Source organism: Bombus flavifrons, chromosome 4 (assembly GCF_040668555.2).
Source record: "Bombus flavifrons isolate JBK064 chromosome 4, iyBomFlav1_principal, whole genome shotgun sequence".
NCBI classification, from domain to species: domain Eukaryota; kingdom Metazoa; phylum Arthropoda; class Insecta; order Hymenoptera; family Apidae; genus Bombus; species Bombus flavifrons.
In genome coordinates, this window is record NC_138445.1 from 15,943,413 (window position 1) to 15,962,482 (window position 19,070).

Genomic DNA, 19,070 nt, shown 5'->3' on the forward strand with positions numbered 1-19,070 from the left:
GTGCGAGCCAGACTCGCGAGGCTTTTGATGAGATCAAAGGTGCCTCGCAGCTTCTTACCTGCCTCATTTAGACATATGTATGTATTGAATGACTTTGTTAATACGACTCACCTTCCTTCGCTTACTTGCTCCCCCTCGCTTGTGACGGTACGAGACAGTTCAGGTGAGGCGAATCTCCTTCACGCTGTCTTTACATAGCTCAAAGGAGAAACCGTTAAAATATATAACATTCTATTCGTGCATTGCGTGAAATACAGGATCTAAACACGATGAAATTGGATAATTATAACTTCATTTGTGTCACTTATGATTATAATATTGATTTGATGATTGCAATATAAAAGGGAGAATATTGAGGTATTGCACGTATAAACTACAAGAGTGGCTATACTAGGAATTCGTTTGAAACCGCTGAAATACCGGCTGCGCGGCCGAGCTGTGCGTTGCACTTTGCAGAAACATCGATCTCGCCATCGATAGAGTTCACGATGTCGATAATCGACAGTACGGTCGACGCAACGCAGCGGTGTAGATGGGAAATCTTCCCATCTACATGTGACGCGCGCATAACGTGTGTGGCGGTTAGATTTACTTCCTGTTCCGGTCGGTCGAGACAGATGTACGTGTTCGCGACGAACGGAATAACCTTGTATGTTCAAATTCTGATTCTACGGAATATAGTTTGCCGTCGTAGCTTCATCCTCCATACAAAGTGTTTCCCATGAGTGAAAAATTCGAGTCTATATCGTTCCCGTGTGTGCCATGGTGATCGTTGGTTTATACCGGAAAGCAGTGCCCGATAAGAACTTTTGGAGAGCCAAGAGAACGATGGAGAATAAGGACAAGGTAGGATGTGTTATTTTCTATATTATTCTATAAGGAGGGAAAGCTCTGTTAGAGGGGAATCAAGTTCCTCGTTCCGCTTCACGCCTGAGCATAGTTTCTCGTAGTTTCTACCATCTGTTTTATTATTCTTTCGATCTGATGATACGAGAGTTCACAAACTGTGAATGTCGTCGAATCTATAGTCTGTCCAATGAGTCGAGTCAGTAGAGGTAAACAAACATTTAGCTGGTAAGTAAGCATGTACATATTTACGTACGACTTACATATAGCAGTTTTAGCTGCTGGCGCGTATTTACATGGGTCATTGTTAGGTTAGAACTTGTTTTGACTTCTCAGGTTTATGACGCGGCATATAAAGATTGCGAATACGAGCCATTGTCCCAATGCACCAATCATATACGTCTGTATCGACTCGACTCGTCGGACGAGATATAATCGAGATATCTCGACAAGGCAATACCCGAATGTAAAAGAAATACGTTTGTGTTTGTAGACGACGAAATTCCTGGTTATACAAGGTTTGTTAGGGAAAGGAAACGGTTGTCTTGACAGGTTACCGGTTCTCTTTCTATCTTGATCGGGATAGGTGTCGCTGACACGCGTTTCTCTTTCGACGTCTTAAGTAACGTCTAAAGATAGGAGCATTGTCTTAGAAGCGAGCCTCTTTCTCTCGTCGAACTCTCGAAAGGGCCACTGATCTATGAATAGGTCTTTGCCGCTCTTCTTCCTTACTCCTCTCATAATCCTCCTCGTGCCTCGTCGTCAACCCTTTTTATCGGGCTTCACTCGACGTTGCTGACACAAAGATGGTGTTAGCTGCTGGTGAGCTCGATTTATGAACGTAAGAAAGAAATTTGTCGCTGTCTTTTTATAAAGCTCTGAGGAGAACGTGTAGAATGACCAGGAGATTAATACCATACTTATGTAACTTTTTTAATATTTTTATTTGAGGCTTCTTCTTATTATTTACTGCTCGATGCTTGAATTAATACGAAATGTACATAATTTCTTTCTACTTGCTCGAAGATTTCTTACTATTACTTTCTATTCGATGCTTCAAATTATCTTCTAATCATACTATTGTCAGGAAAAGTATACTATCTAAATGGTATACCCATAGTATGAATAGTAGGGGCTCGCATAGATTTCAGTGAAGATTTTTTTTTATTATTTAATTTGTACTTTGCTTTTTTTTAACTTAATTGCTAAATAACACGTGGATGGCTACCCACAGCGGGATACCATCTTCGAATTTGACTATTTTATTTCTTTAGTGAGGTCAGTAGGGTGACAATGAAGACTAGTTGGGTATTTTCGAAGCGTACACACAAACAATTAAAATATTTTTTAATATAGTCATCGGTGATCGTATCTTTAGCATCGATGCTACACGTAGTTATATAAAATCTATTTCAATGTAAATTGTGTCTTTAAATGCTTGTGCTTCGTATGGAGCAGATAGTAGGGAAACGAGATTTCGAAATTTCGTGATTTTTAATCTCGCGTTCCTCGGTGCAATATTCGAACGAAAGCTAATATTTAACAAAAATTACTTTTCCACAAATTTGTCCAACATTTTCTTTCTGTCCAAGCCACTTCGTCGTACGTTAGAATTCAACTTCACAATCTTTGTTCTACGGTAAATCTCATCTCCATAAACTTAAGATGGCGAGGTAATCTCGTTTCGTGTAATGTCACAAAGTATTTGGAGATATCTATCTGAAATATGTGGGCGCTAGTTTGTTACCTTCATTCGATAGTTATGGCTATGTCTAGCCGTGGAAAAAGTCTATGAAGCTTCGTAGAGTTTCACGCGAAGATCAAAGTGGTTGCCTCTGTTCTTCGATAAAGATCATGTGCTTCGTAAAATTTGCAATAGAGTAGGTCGTATCAGATGCTAAAATAAACGATAAAATCTTTTACTTGCGTCGCCGGTATAAGCTATGGAATAGGTTTAAGATTTCAGCTACTGCAGCTTTTAATACCGTCTGAATAATTCAATGAGATGAAATTGGAAATTCCAAGTACGAATCATTTACAAACGATAAACGAAATGAAATATTTTATTTTGCGCAAGGTGACACTATTTTTAAGACATACATTTTATATAAAATGTACGACTTCAACGATACAATATAATATCGTCCAAAATATATAAATAAATATATAATTAGTATTTGGCGGATTCTGGTCTTCGTATAAGACGAAACCACTCGAACAGATGACCTTGCATACTATTCGCAATGAGAAGTAGCTCTATAGACCTTTTTTTCCTTAGGATGGCAAATTTTACCAAGCTAATTAATAATAATTCTTATCGCACCAAGACCACGATATGCTTATTAGACAGTTTTTATCCGGAACGATACTCTAAATGAACGTGTGAAATTCTAATTTTTTTGTAGGAGAACTGCTTTTACATTTACTAATAACATGTACCAGGTATGTAAATATGAAGCCGGAATTTTTGTATAGAAAATACACGTTTATTGTATGAAAATGATTGAAAATATTTTATTCGAAGTATTGCCCATCGCTAGTTATACATTTTTCCCACCTGTCTGGCAATTGGTGGATGCCACGCCAAAAAAAACTGTCGCTCTTTTGAGGCAAACCAGTCATCGAGCCATTTTCGTACATTTTCGTATGAAGTGAAGTGCTGGTCAGAAAGTGCGTGTCCCATCGATGCAAATAAATAGTAATCGGACGGAGCCAAGTCTGGTGAGAAGCCGCGTGCGAAAGTATTTCCCAACTGAACGCTTCGATCGTTTCCTTGACCGGTTTTGCTGTACGTGATGGAGCATTATCACGAAGCAAAATTACTTTGCGTTGCCTTTTTTGATATTCTGGTCATTTTTCACACAAAGCTCGATTCAAATCGATCGTTTGTTGTCGGTAGCGCTCGGTATTAACGGTTTCGCCAGGTTTTAACAGCTCGGTGATCTTTTTCGGTGGTCTTCCACGTTCTTCGTTCCTCGCGTCAAAATTGCCACTTCTGAATTTTTTAAACAACTCAAAGCACTGTGATTTACCAAGAGCATGCTCACCGTAAGCTTCGACAAGCATTCGATGCGATCCTGCAGCAGTTTTCTTCGAATTGTAACTGAAAATCATTGCTGTTCGCAAATCGTAGTTTCTAGGCACAAAATTTGACACGTTCAACGCTATTGCAAACTATGCTGTTGTATGAAACTTGTATTGTTCTGAGTCGAAAATGTTTGTGAGATGTCAACAAAGACCTTTGGCATCGATGACGCAGTTTAGTGATAACTACATTATCAGCTAGGGCCATCTATAGGCAAATTCCGGTTTCATACTTACAGACCTGATAACTTCTGGGAAAATTAATCTACGCTTTTATTAAGATCGAGATACGATTATTTATACATTTTTTATCTTCAGCGTGTCATTTGAATTATAATTACAGTACATGCCGAATATTTAAATAGAGATTAGAAAGATTAATTATTCCAATGTCGAACAAGCTCTAATAATAATTATTAAAATCTTCATTTATCCGTATCTTCAGTATGAACAATTTTACGAGAAGACTGCAACGGTTATAACTATATTCTTGGATGCAACATTAGCCTTAATTGCTATTTATTTTATATTCCGGTAAATCTGCCATCGTGTTACGACGTACGTGCTACGAACGAGAATATAAAAGGAACGAAGATGAAAGCCTCCCAACGACGTAATCTATACACTTCAGCAGTAACTACATCTTCGTTAGTTACTGAATTAATTAATTAATACCTACTCTAGGTTTACAGCCTGTTTATACTGTTTGGAAACTTATACGTAACTTCCTTGTTATCGCGGACGTTCTTATATCACGCATCTTATATTACGCACCAGCACATTGTTAAAAAAAAAAAAAATAAAAAAAGAAAAGAAAGCAATCAAAATTCAGGAATCAAAATTTAACTAAAGGTATAAATAAAGAAATTATCTATCGTCGATTAAAATTTATTTTATCCTAGTGTAGTATCGTGGACAGATTAAGAAAGTAAGATTGCTTAAGAAATATCGGGTGTGCTATGAACAATATTGCGATGAAGCCCAAGTGCCGATAGGACGAAAGGATCGGGAAACTTCAATGGACTAAGCGGCCCATCGACTATAGACGATGTGTCTGGACGGTTACGGAATACGTACGTGGAGGGTGGGGGTACGAGAAAAGACAAAGAGCTTAAGGAGAAAGACGAATTAACAGTCAGTCGCTAACTGAGAGTTGAGTTGCCGAGTTGTTATGAGTTGTGAACTATTAGTTGTGAGTTATGAATTTTAGTTGTCTTAGTTGTAGCACATTACTGTATTTAGTTCACGTTAAATAACCATCGTTTTCTGTTTAATCCATTGTAAGTAGATCCATCTATCAAAAAACTTAGGATAAAAATCATTGGAAATTTTAATTTCTAATATTTCTGAACAAATAAATCCTGTACTGGAAATTTCTTTTGACTAGAAATTGTCCTCTCGTTACGCAACACGTGTACGGAAAAAAATTGTGGATTAATCTCATCCTCCTGTTTGGACCTATGGGATCCAACTATGGGGAACAGCGAGTAATTTCAACATAGAAATTCTTCGACGATTCCAATCAAAAACTCTAAGATCCTTAATAGATGCATCTTGGTATGTTACCAACGAAACGATACATCGCGACCTTAAGATACATGTAGTTAAAGAAGAAATATGCAAATTCGGTAATAGATGTAACATAAGAGTTAACAACCACCAAAACCCATTAGTTACTCAATTACTTTTCCGCTGACTAAAAAGACAATACCCTTTAGATTTAAACATTAGATATAGTATCACGCCAGAATAATTTATTTATAATTCTCAATGAGAATTGATTGTAAAATTCTTCTAAATAAAAAAAGAAAAATCTCATCCTACGCTGTAACAAATCTATCGTTGCAAAGACGTTTCATTTGCAAAAGCGCCGCTTAATTTGGCCGATCATCGATAGAAATTGTCAAAACTAATCGGTTCACCTTAGTCTCTCATACGCGCAACTGTTCCTATTCTCATCCTGCTATATACAGGGTGAACAACATAAACCAGATTACGTAAATATCTGAAGGTTATTCTTAAAAGACTCCGACATCATCAGTGCACCAATATACCAATAACAAACATCATCTATTTATAAGAATTACGAGCTCGTAAGCTTCGAATTAAGCCAAAAGACGGCGATCGATCGCGATCTCCTTTCGTCCTAAAACAACGAAATTCTAATCGCGGCGGATCGATTTAACCGCTTGGAAACATCCTCAGCTCGTAAACATCAACACCTTCGAGTGTGAAACGTAAAAAGAAAAGCGAGGGTCCTCTTCGAAAAGTTTCCATTCACAACAGAAGCTCGATGTCGAGGCATCGATCAATTTAGCCCCCGATGAATTCTATCTTGGACACGAAGCCAGCTATAATGAAACGAAAGAGGAAAAGTAGAAGTCTCTTCATTGAAACTAGAGTTATCCCATCTCTCGGCCCCGTTTACATCGTTTCCCGCTGATACTACGAGGATAAAGTGATCTAAGAAACACTCCACACGCCTACTTTCGTCGTTGACCCTGTCACAGCGCCTTCTTTCTTTTCAACTAACAAATGTCGCAAGGGTCTCTGGCTTTATGCGAGATCGTCGATCGTTTAACTTTAACGCTAGAACTACCCAACTTCGACTCTGATACGTTTAGGATTGTTTCAAAATTTGCAATAATTTCCAAACAATTGTATCATACAAATTCTTAAAAATATTCAAAGTCGAATTCTCGAACGTTTCTTCGACGCTGTATAAAAATCACATTCGCCTGTACTTGGGAAATGCTAACATTTTTCTTCGCTGCACTTAGCATTTATAGAGATACTTTCAAGAAGCGCGATGCATCTTTGTTACTTTACGTTGCTGAGAAACATCGATGCACAGTTCGCGGCCAATTTTATAATAGCGTTAGACAAATACAATGCGAAAGGCGTGTGTTTAATTACGAGATACGTAAGATCGAATTTTTAAAACCGTTTTCCACGCTGAAACGCTAAAAGCGGACGTAGGTTATTTGCGCGACGAGTCGTTGATACGTGAAATTCTCTTAAATTCAACTGCTACCTCGACGTATTCAGAATTAATTTGTCAAAAAGCAGACACCGCGTACATAATAGACGCACAGAGCTAGAAAATAGTCGCGGAAGCTGCAGCGAATGGTCAGTTTCACCGAGTTATCGCTTCGCCTCGTTTCGAGGGAGCTTTCGGGGTGAGTCACGCTTGCGCAAGCCGCGTGCACTTAGCGAAGCTAGAACGGCGCGCAACAATCATGCGAGCTTCAGTTTTCACCAAGTTCTCGCCGGGGTTGAACGATCGTCGCTCGGTTCATCTTTCGACAATCATCGTGAGATTATTTCGTCCGTGAAAAACGAAAATTTCATCTTCGTGTCACGCATCTTCGAGCCGTGATCCCACGTGTTAGTCGATCGGAAACAACGCCAAGATTTCGTATGAAAGTTCTTCTCCATCCACGTGAGAAGCTTCACCCTCTGTACCGCGATCCCTTGATCTTCCTACGCGTTTAGATACAGTGTATCCAAAGAGGAACCGCTGACTTTTTACATTTTATAGAAACGTCTTTGGCGAACGTCGAATATCGCGACGGTTTCAACAACTTTCTACGTTCGTCTCCGCGTTTCTTCAGCGAAGAGATCGGAAGATCTGGTCAAAAGCGAACGCTTTGAACTTCTCAGCCTTTTCTTGGCTTGTCTTCTTTTTTTCTGCAATTAGAATTTCTATCTAAGATCGCAAAGATTTTGCCGTTTTTGTCGCTGTAGAATCGAACGAAAGACAGAGAACGGCGATTTTCACAAATTTCTCGTTTCTTTCCTTTTCGGGCGAGTTTCCTGTTGTTTTTTTATTTAAGACTCGAAGAGTTTCGCGATTTCGTGGCGAATTTTGACGAGACAACGAATGAACGAGAGATGGAGAAAAATGTGTAGAGAAGACGCGAGTTAAATTGTTGCGATTTCTTAAAAGACCGAGTGGTGTACTATATGGCAACATCAACCGTGTCGGGACATCATGAAGCTGTCAAGGAAAATTCCACGGAGCTTCTTGATCGGATTTCCATGAATAGTTGCCCGCCAAGTAGTTTTCCAGACAATTTTCAAGACTTCTTCGCCGCTCTTAACGAAGACTCGGACGATTTGCCCAGCATGCTCGAGGATAAGTTGATACCCAGGTGAGAATACGGATGTTTTCGTCTACTGTCATTCACGAGTTTCGTTTAAGATCCAAAGGGTAAGGTATTCCATTGAAGAATAAGATTTTGTAAATTTGATATCCAGCTGAGAATACCAACACTTTTACCTAGATATTGTCACTGATAATTTTTATTGGAGTTTGAAAATTAAAGAAAATAATAATATTACCAGATAAGCTTTCGAGATTTCGAGAATTTACATTAGGTTGCAACGTACGAAATTTTTCATCTTTAACAATTTATTGATCTCTAACAAACCTTTCACTGGATTATACCGAGCAAATCAATCTGCTGTGCCAAAAATCTTCCTTGTAACAGACGCAATGTCCGATATACAATAAAGTATTGTTATTGTACGTACATCACCGACCATAAATCTCATTGTAACAATGCAACGTGAATACAATTTTCTGGCTCGAGTTCATCGCTTAATTTTACGATATAACGCTGTTTTACGATGATATCCGAATGCGAAATTTAAATGTCCACGTGTATAAATTGAATAAACATTTAAAAATGGATCGCATCCATAAGTATGAAAAATTATATGACGAATTATGATAGACAGAAGAATAAGGCAAGAATAGGCAAAGTGGAGAAAACAGTTATGGCAACTATTAGGAGCAAGTCGAACGACGATCACAGTAAAAGTATCGAAACAAAAGGTAATCGACAGAGTGCCACGGCCAGTTCACGCGATGATATCCGTGATATCAGCACGCGGCTGATGGAAACGAGATATAAGATATTTCGTTAAGATTTTTGACTATTTGATTTGATTTACTTATTCTTTAAATTAGAAACGATTGATATAATAATAAATGGTATTTTTATTTCATGACGTAGGCCCTTTCATAATAAGAAAATCGTTCGTATGCAAATTTCAAATTTCATTCAGCGTTTATATAAAGCCATATTAAAACCTGTTTGGACCTATGGGATTCAACTATGGGGAACAGCGAGTAATTCCAACGTAGAAATTCTTCAACGATTCCAATCAAAAACTCTAAGATCCTTAATAGATGCATCTTGGTATGTTACCAACGAAACGATACATCGCTGCCTTAAGATACCTACAGTTAAAGAAGAAATATGCAAATTCAGTAACAGATGTAACATAAGAGTTAACAACCACCAAAATCTATTAGTTACTCAATTACTTTTCCGCTGACTAAAAAGACAATACCCTTTAGATCGAAGCATTAGATTCAACTAGAATCAAACATACTATAAACATTTATTATCCGAGTTATAGTACCACGCCAGAATAATTGACTTATAACTCTCTATGAGATTTGATTGTAAAATTCTAACAAATAAAATAAAATTCAGCGTTGACTCGTGGACAGAGGTGTATTTATTGGGTCGGCAACTAAGTGATTACGGATTTTTTCATTAGGTGGTATGGACAAAATCCGCAATCACTTAATTGCCGACCCAATATTTGTTTAATTTTGACCTCGCTGTGAAGAAATAGACTGGTTACACGCATGACATAGTATACTTATTTAACGTGTCTAATGTACTCAAACATACTTATCCTCCACTTTCGTATCATCACGCCTATTTACGTCTGAACTTGTAATCTATCCAACGAGACGAGGTACTAAACATAAACAAAATTTGATTGCTATAGCTGTAATAATATTTTCTTTGATAATTTACTACCTCGTCTCGTTGAACACGCCATAGAGCTGTCTAAACCTACAACTATAACAAGGGAGAACAAAAGAATCTGCTATTGCAACGACTGTAACTTTCTTTATAACGAAGTACTATGAATTCTGATAACAGACGTGTTTGTGCATCTAAAAATTAAACGACCAACAACGAAGGAGAGAATTTTCAGTTTTAAAACGACGCTTAAAGTAAAAAATATTTCCTAGTAAAAAAAGAGTGATTTTGGAAAGTTGATAGATCAACGAAGATTTCGTAGAAAAGAATAAAAAATATTTAACCCTCGTGCGTCCCTGGTTCTCTTAAGTGAAATTATCTGACGATGATGCAAAACTAACGCAGTGATAAAGAAGCGATAAGAAAGATGCGATAAAGAAGAAAATTCTGAATATCGAGACGTATAATCCTATTGTTTGCAATTGATAAAACTGGATATACTGTTTTTAAAAAAATCATTCATCGCGTTAATTGACGCAAGAGACGCAAGAGAACTAATCAGCGTGAAACATGGGGTTGCTATCTTTTCGTGCAAATGGTTGACCGGCGAGTACAAGTGACTTAAATGCAAACATATTAATATTGATGATACCGTATTATCGTGACAAAGAAAAATTATTACGATAGAACGTAGGAGAAGCATAGCAAGATGAACAATTTTATTCCCCTTTTCGCAAACTATATTTGATGCTTCTTCCTTCTATTCCAATCCGACCTTTCTCTCGCATATTTGCGAAATTATGAATCATGTCTATGTACGTTCTCTGACATTCGTATATTTTCCAATCATTGTCGCAACGTACATTGTTCTTAAAATACGGTTAAATGATAACTCGTATCACAACCCTACCGTTGAAAGTAAAATCAAATTACCGTGGAACTGGATGTGGAAAATTGCAAATATGACAACGAACATCCGTTTAACCCGAGATGACATTTTCCAAAAAAGTCCTGCAAATTCATTGGACAGGAAACATCAGTCGATATTCGCAAGGCTAAGAATAGGTCACACGAACTTCGCCCGTGTTCACTTAATCGCAAAAGAAGAACCGAACAAACGTAACATTTGCAAAGAGAAAAATTGCTGTAAAACACCTATTAATCGAAATTTTCAAATCGAAAGACAACGACGCAACCAATTAACATTTCTCCAATTAACTGATCCAGCAGCGGAGAAGCAGGGCCATTCACAATGTCTGACACACGTTACAAGTATAAAAATACAGTTGACGATACAATGTAAACATTGTACGTATTTATGACCAGACAATAGCACGCTATCCTAATGTATTGGGTTGACAACTAAGTGATTGCGCATTTTGTCAATATTTTGTCGTTACGTGGTATTGACAAAATCCGCAATCACTTAGTTGCCAACCCAATAACATTGTATAAACCTATGAAATACAATTATCGTAATTACGACTGTAGTCTGCCACAACCTCACAGATGAACATGACTGTAAATAAATAAATGAATAATCCTATTACGAATATCAGAACTGTAATTTTAATGTAATTATAATTCAACATTAATAATCGTATTATAAGTATCCCCACTATTTTACTCTGCAAGTATTGATTCTAGGATCAATAATAAATGGATTAAGTCATTTTTTTTTATTCCTCTTGGAGAGTACTCTATGGCTTTAAGGTCTTACACTACTTTTTTTCTACTATTATTGACTGGGGTGTGCTAATCAATTAAAGCAGAACACGTTGTAAATTCTACGATATGATTCATTGTTTACAGCTTTACATATTCACGCATACGTTGTACAGTTTTACTTATTAATATTAGGTTACTGCATAAATTCTGTTTGCCTCTTCGTTAATATAAACATAATAATAATTATATCATCGCTGTATGAGTCAATATGAAAGAGTTTTTTTTTTTATTTGGTAGAATGTTTACAGTCAATTCTCATTGAGAATTATAAGTCAATTATTTTAGCGTGGTACTGTAACTTGGATTATAAGAGTTTATAATATGTTTGATTCTAATTGAATCTAAAATATGAAATATGAAATATAACGTATTCCTAGAGTTTAACAAAGGACAGAAATAAAAAAATCTTCATTAATTCCTGTCAAACGTGTTCGTAGAACTTTCGAAATTTCCTCTCTATCGCAAGAATTTTCATTTAGAGTTGGCTTTAATCCTGAATTTTGTACGGGACTATATTTAAGGCGGCAAGTTTGGCAATTAAAGATATCGCACGCTGCTGCGCCAGATTTAGAAATTAAATGCGAATACGCGTATATAAATCTAGCCTGACCAATTCTAATTCCATTTAATACTGTCTGTTGTTCATTGTCGAGATATACAGCGGCTAGATTTTTGTTAAAACATCCTCCGTTGATTTACAATTGGACTGCCGAGGAATTCTTCTATTCATTGTCCTAAAAGTATTGGTCAATGCTTTTCTACAAAAGTTTACAGAATTACGCTTTTTTATACAAATTCCCAAGGTCACTTATACGAACCCGATCTTTTCATAAGCCTATTTGTAGTATGAGAAGATAGTATAAATAATGGTAAATTCTAAAAACCATCGATACAATGTGAACACATTTACACAAATTGCAAATACATAGTTTTATGAATGCAATTAAAAAAAAAAGACAAATAGTATAGGATAAAAAATTGTTTTACTCAACTAATTACTTTGTTTCGTTACTTTGCGTGTCTTTCGTATTTTTGCATACCGTGTACATTCAAATTTCCCACAAATCCATGATATCTCGTGGTCTAATTATCCGCTTTCTTTTATGCAATTGATCGATAACAGCTTGCGCACGACTGACGTATCAAAGTCCAAATTGAATCGTATAATTCGAATAAGATTCAAATTTCAGTGAGAATGGTCTTTATCATGCGTAGCTGGAAACGGATATTAATCGCGTTCCTTGTCGGATTTCGACAGGTTGCAGATCCTTTCTGTATCGATGGAAATGTCGAGGTCGGCTAGAAACTCTAACAAGGCCTCTATTGCGTACGATACAGATATATGTATCTGGATTTCAATTAGTTCCAGATGCTCCTTATCTTGGTTAAAACGTCGACGTTGTGATATCGTGCCTATTATTGAAATGGTTGATGGAGGGATTAAGCGTGATCTGTAATAACGCTGGCTACTATGCAATGTATGGCAAAATCGGTCACTGCAGCCTATGTTGTGTTACAATCGTAGAATCTCGCGAAATACGTTGAGGAAAATTTCATTTTCGCGTACGGTAACAAACGAAGCAGTTTTAAAAATTGCTTTCCTTCAATTACGTACGCTCTGAACTTCAATAAAATTTGAATCATATTGATAGCAACTACGTATTCCGTGTATTATATTCATTCGTTGTATTCATTAGATGTAAACTGTTTTTGTACAGTTACACTCTTCTTTTCTCTTATTTCATAAAGTTCCTTTCGTTCGATATTGTACGCACAGTGTCTAGAGTTTCGTAGCACAGGGAATCTATTTTATCGGTGGATCGCCCACATGAAAACGAAAAAGTTCGTATAAAAGTATGCCCTGTTTCATCTTGTTTTCCAGCTATAGCGAACTTCTTCTTTAACGAACTGTTTCTTCGCAAGATCCGTTCGAAATTGACCTGTTTGCATACGAACGTAGAACTGGCTACGTTTCGTCATTGACCAGGTGCGTTTACAGAATTACAATGCAAGATTCAACGTCAAACATATTCACTTCCTTTTTCTAAATATGTAGACGCGTGAAATTAGTTCGACTATACTTGCACCTCTCGACGGAATTATTCCAACGTAAAGATTGTTGTAACTCGAAAACAAGATGGAACAGGACGTGTGTGTTCTAAGTTCTGTCGCCTTTTTTAAACCGAGGATTCCAGATACACTTGTGGAAGATAAATTTCCGAGTTAGAATAACACATTTTCCCAGCAAGTAATTTAAATTTCAACCAGCTCGTCGTACTAAACGGTTCAACAGAAACGCAGAGTTTTCTACTCGAATTAGGAACAGACGAGAATGTTCCTTGTTGAACTTGTAAGACTTTCAAGAACTTGTAGAAACTTTTCGGTGTAGGAACTGTACGCATACGTGGACAACAAAGGACCTCTGGACTAACGAACTTGCTGATTGCTGTTGACTTACGTAGGGTCAAACGACGGTGTATGAGTTTGACGAAAAAAGGGAGATGACCTCGAAAATTCATAACCTTTTCTAAATTGAGACCTTATATTTTCTCACTGGTTCAAATTTCAACGAGAACACAGTTAACAACGGATGGAAGAAGAGATCGGGTGAATCTCAAGTTTGTCCGCGTTCTTGTTTGCCCTCTATCATTCGTAACAAATGTTTTACGAAAATGAAATTAGAAAGTTTCAAATTCCAGATTTTCGCAGGTTGTTCTCTTTGTTTCTTAAATTAGACGCGGTCTTCTCTGTATCTTCCAATGATATCTGCTATTTATTGATACCAATAATTGTGCAATTTCGCGAATAACTTCTTTCCTTTTCTCCGTGATAAATTACAAGCTGTCTTTCATGGAAACTATTTTACAACGTTAAATCTAACATAACGTTTAACAGTGTCAAATGTCAAAATTTCTCAGTGTATAATAAAAATGTGGTGGACGGTGAGACGTGTTGTTGGTTAAATTAATAACGAGACGAGTTGATTTCGTTAACTATATTTACGAATATTTTCAAATGTAGAATACAAAGTTAATCGCAAGCGTTGCTCGATCGATATTTGTTATAAGATTGCAAAGATACTACGGTACTGATACTAATTGTTATGCTGATTCGCTGGACTGATTCGTTATTATACTTATTCGCCCGACTGATGATCTCGATGACTCGATGCTGATATTGATTCGCGCGACTGACTATGTCTGGACAATGTGACATTAATCACATCTCAACCTACATCAGTGATAAGACATCGACCGCCGAACTTCGAACTCCTTTGGACACATCACCACCTTATCATCATAGCATACACCAAAGCTGTGACGCACCTTTGTCTACATCAGAGATAGGATATCGACCTCCCACCTTCGGACACTTTTCCACATCATAACCTACACCTAGCCCCTCAAAATCCTAAAACCGAAACGTATATAAACCGAGACTTCACCCAGCTCGGGCAGTTCTTGTTCTTATTCTAGTTGCTGTACTCATATTACCTCTTTTCTCCGGTTTAGTGTCATTTCTGTAAGTGTTAAAATTTATAATAGTTTTATAAAGGAAAACTAGTAGTTGGGTTACGACTCAAGCTCCTTACTACAATCCAAGTACCAATTTTACGTGACAAGAACATTCTATTTATACTGTTTGGTGGGGGGGGGGGTAGGTTGGGGTTAGGTTGGGGTTAGGTAGGGGATACCGGAAGGTGTGGACTTGTCGCCGGTTGTCGGTTGCACGCAGCAACGAAATTGCTTTGTCCAGAGTTTGTTTATTACATGATGTGCGTCGTACGGTGTTAATTCTCTGTGGCAAAACAACTACGTGAGGCATCTTCGAATCGAAACGTCCTAAGACGCATATGCCGCTACAAAAATATTGGCGTTAACTGGGCAAGATAATTGTACAAGATAAATCTATTTGGCAGTTGGAACTGTATCTAAGAATTGCTAGATAGCAGTAAAATAGAAGCTGAATATTAGTGTGACGTGAAAATAAGACGATGTTCTGTTAACCAGTTAACTGATGCGATCTCTTTGAAAAGCGTGTACCTAAAATGTGTCGCAAAGAATAAGCGATGACGAGTATACTTTGTAAGGAAATGACTGTACTATGTTTTAATTTCATTGTTGCAACTTACCGCCATTACTAAACTGCAATTTAGACAGCAAATTCTAACTACTTGTCACGCATGACGAGTGTACTCGTCGAAAAGCTAACTGTTTAAAGATCTACCGTACGATTAAAGCTTTAAATCCGGGGAAAGCTTATTCGCGGTTTCGTTGTGCGATTATGTATTTCTTTTAGTTATTTATCTATCAAATGCGCTGGGCGAACTCGGCCATAGTCCCGGTACTAGAGCTGCACGCTGATTGGCGGATTCGAAATTATATCTGAGGTGATATTGGGTGTAGTGCGTTAAATGTTTAGGTCAACAATATATTTTTAACAAATGTCTTCTTTTGATCGCGTCGCGTATCGCTCTCGGTTTCGCTAGTCGATCTCGTTGGCCGGTTACAACTCGACTTTATCGCTGTCTTGGTTCAAACTCGACTGTCGATCGCATTCGATTCCTTTCTTTTTGTCGCCCCTCAGTATCCCCACTATCCACGCGTTTGTTTGGCGTCCACCACCGTTGCCACGCACGCCTTTGTCTCGAACATTCGGTGGAAGGACCGTTGGGATATTGATGACTCATTAAGCACTTCGCTTCGGCGATATACGTTGTTGCCAAGTGTCGCTACATATCAAATTAACAAATATCGATACGAATAAATTGTTTCCGAAAAATCTTGCTTCTGCCGAAATTCCCCGAATTCGAAGGGTCAAACGTTTACGTAGAAATTGTTTACGTATGTTCAAGCTGCGATAGACGTAGAACAATCAACGCGATATTTAAATATCCAGCAAATCTCATACGAATCAACAAACCTGAACACAGTGTGGGTGTCCGAATATATCAGCATGAATAATTGCGTGTGCAATGAATGCTACGTTGAAACGTACTTAAAAAAAAAAAAAAAAAAAATGAGAGAGAGCTTAGTAATGGATGTGTAAAAAAACAATATTAAACGTAGCCGCGCAAATTGCCCGTTATTAATACATCGCGAAAGGTTGAAGTTAAAAGTGTCAACGAGCAGCCAGGGTTTAGCGAGCAATTATCCGGGAACCGAGTTCAAAGAGGACGATTCGCCTTGCACGCGACCAAATCGGGATTGTTGAACGATAAGATAACTACGAACACGTAGGACGACTGATCCGATTAGATTGATCTGATTACGGAGTGTTCTGTCCGAAGCTATTCCCGTAAATCATTTACACCTATCGCATGTCAACGTGTACATAGGTACATGAATGGATGACGATTACATCGAATTTGCCTGGTCGAGTCTGTGCGTGTTCGAAACGTCGTACGGAGGAACTTTGATAATAATCGTTCAAGCGGCTCGAAGGGTTCGTTGATACCACAAGGATTCTTTCCTTCGATCGTTTTCTCTCTCTCTTTTTTTACTTTTATATTTATTTACGTGCCGCCTATACGTATAACGATCGTTATATGTAAATATTTCGTTGATCACGCGTTACGTTCTTAAGGTATTCATAGCGCGACGATAACGACGATACGCCTGAAAAGTAAAACACGAGATTCTTCCCGGAGGAAGAAATTTCTTGGGTGTCTGTACTTCCTGCGCGCGCACACTAACAAACTATTCAGAAATGAAGAGAACGGTGACTTGGCACTGCGATAAATGGCATTTTCGATAGCGAAATTACCACTATTACATATTTCACGCTATTTTTATTCGAAAACGGCGAGGTTGGAGCTGATTTTTTTTTTCTTTTTTAAAGAATTCTTCTAGTCGTTTCACACAATGCGTTAGTTTTTCTAACAATTTTGTAAGAACGGTAATTAATGTTTTCCGTAATTAATGTTTTCCGTAATTAATGAAAACGTCATATTTGCGGTGACTTACTACGCAGGGATTGCGTGTTAGAATTATTCATCAAAATTATTAGTTTCCTTTACTTGAAAAACGAACGTAATTTACGGTACACTTAATGTACAGGTTGTCCCGTGCAACTGAAACAAGCTACAGCTTCGAAACGGTACGAGATAGAAAATAATTTCATTAGCAAAATTAAACGGTTTCGAACGATGTACGTTTCGCTATATGTGGCCATTTCGAAATTACCGATGTTTCGAGTTTCGATGTTAACACTTAGCCAACCGCGCGCGCCACAGCGAGGTATACGTTTTCACCGCGTTCGGATAAGCCAACCTATACGTTGTCCATCGAGGATTAATATTCACTACTTAAAAAACAAAGAAGTCTAATTATATTTTGCGGTAATGATTTTATTCAACGATTTCACATATTGTTTATACGAAACATCAAATTAAAAGTATATATTAAAAGTATACAAAAATATAGATAAAATTAAAAACATTAAAGACGACCAAAGATAAGTAAGACGACTTGAAGGTGAAATTAAAAATTCATAATGCATTGTAATATTTTTTTACACTGTGGTATCGTTCGATTATAACTTTATTTAGTCATAACTAGTAGTGTAACTTTTTAATTAATTTTAACACAACTAAAGTCGTGTATTTTATCATATACTGTACTTTATAAAAGTAGAAAAAGTGGCGCAATTAATTGGCGACAATTCCAGGTAAACAATAACTGATAATAACAACAAAAGAAAGGAAAACGCGTTGTTAAAATCGAAAACGGAGATCTCCTGGTTCGGTCGCGCAGCGATATTCTTCACAGAGGGGAGATCTCCCTATTCGGTTGGCTAAGTGTTAAAATCATCCCCATTTTTTCAAATAGATCTATATATTCTCTTACTCGCCGATCGATGCATTTTTCTGCTCTCTATAATGAAAAGTATTACAACACGTAGATCGAATACCTGACAGAAAGTACGGAGATTCGCGTTGACAAATTTTCATAAGATCATTGCACCGTCTTTCAAGATTATCAAAAGCTCGAATAGACAAGGTCATACAGTGTCGCCCTCGATATCGTACAATTTTTCTCCGAAACATTTTTCCTATCGTTCATACTTCTCGCGGTATTTCAGTTTTTCAAGTTGAACTAATGTACTTATAATTCTCAATGAGAATTGAATGTAAAAAGTCTACCAAAGTAAAAAAAGTTGAACTGCCTATGCTGTATACGTTATATCTGTAGTTATATTCGACAGCCGACATTGAATACCTCGGTGGGGCAGACAGCTACGCTCGTTGAGCTTCGATTGGATAGCAATGCGTCGCGGGTTCGAATCTCGCTGATCCTGGATGTTATGTCTGGTATTATTACTAAGTTTTTTTCCGAAAGTACCATACAGCTGAGGAAAGGGGCAAAAAGAAAAGGTGTTTCAATGGAGGCATGGGAGCCTATTCTAACCTTCCAAAGTTTGTTTGGTAGTTTGAGCGAAGCCACTGTTTATATAGACGAAACCAAGCGACAGACCAGACTTCTTCCATGCTGTTAACTGTCCCATCCGTGGAGGGTTTTAGCCGGTAAAAATCCGGCACTCTGTTTCGAGTCAAAAATGGAGTGGCAAAGTGTCTATGAAGATTTTCCTCCACGTAAAAAAAAAAAATTTCTTTAAAAAAAA

At 37.4% G+C, this 19,070-nt stretch overlaps 1 protein-coding gene across 1 annotated transcript in view; it reads left to right on the forward strand.

The window, feature by feature from the left end:
• The first annotated feature begins 7,186 nt into the window (after window positions 1-7,186).
• Window positions 7,187-19,070, forward strand: part of LOC138179449 (GTP-binding protein RAD) — an 83,205-nt gene continuing 71,321 nt past the window's right edge. Inside the window, exon 1 of the mRNA XM_069112258.1 lies at window positions 7,187-8,084. Coding sequence (XP_068968359.1) covers window positions 7,897-8,084 — 188 coding nt within the window. The 5' untranslated portion in view covers window positions 7,187-7,896. The remainder of the gene's footprint in view (window positions 8,085-19,070) is intronic.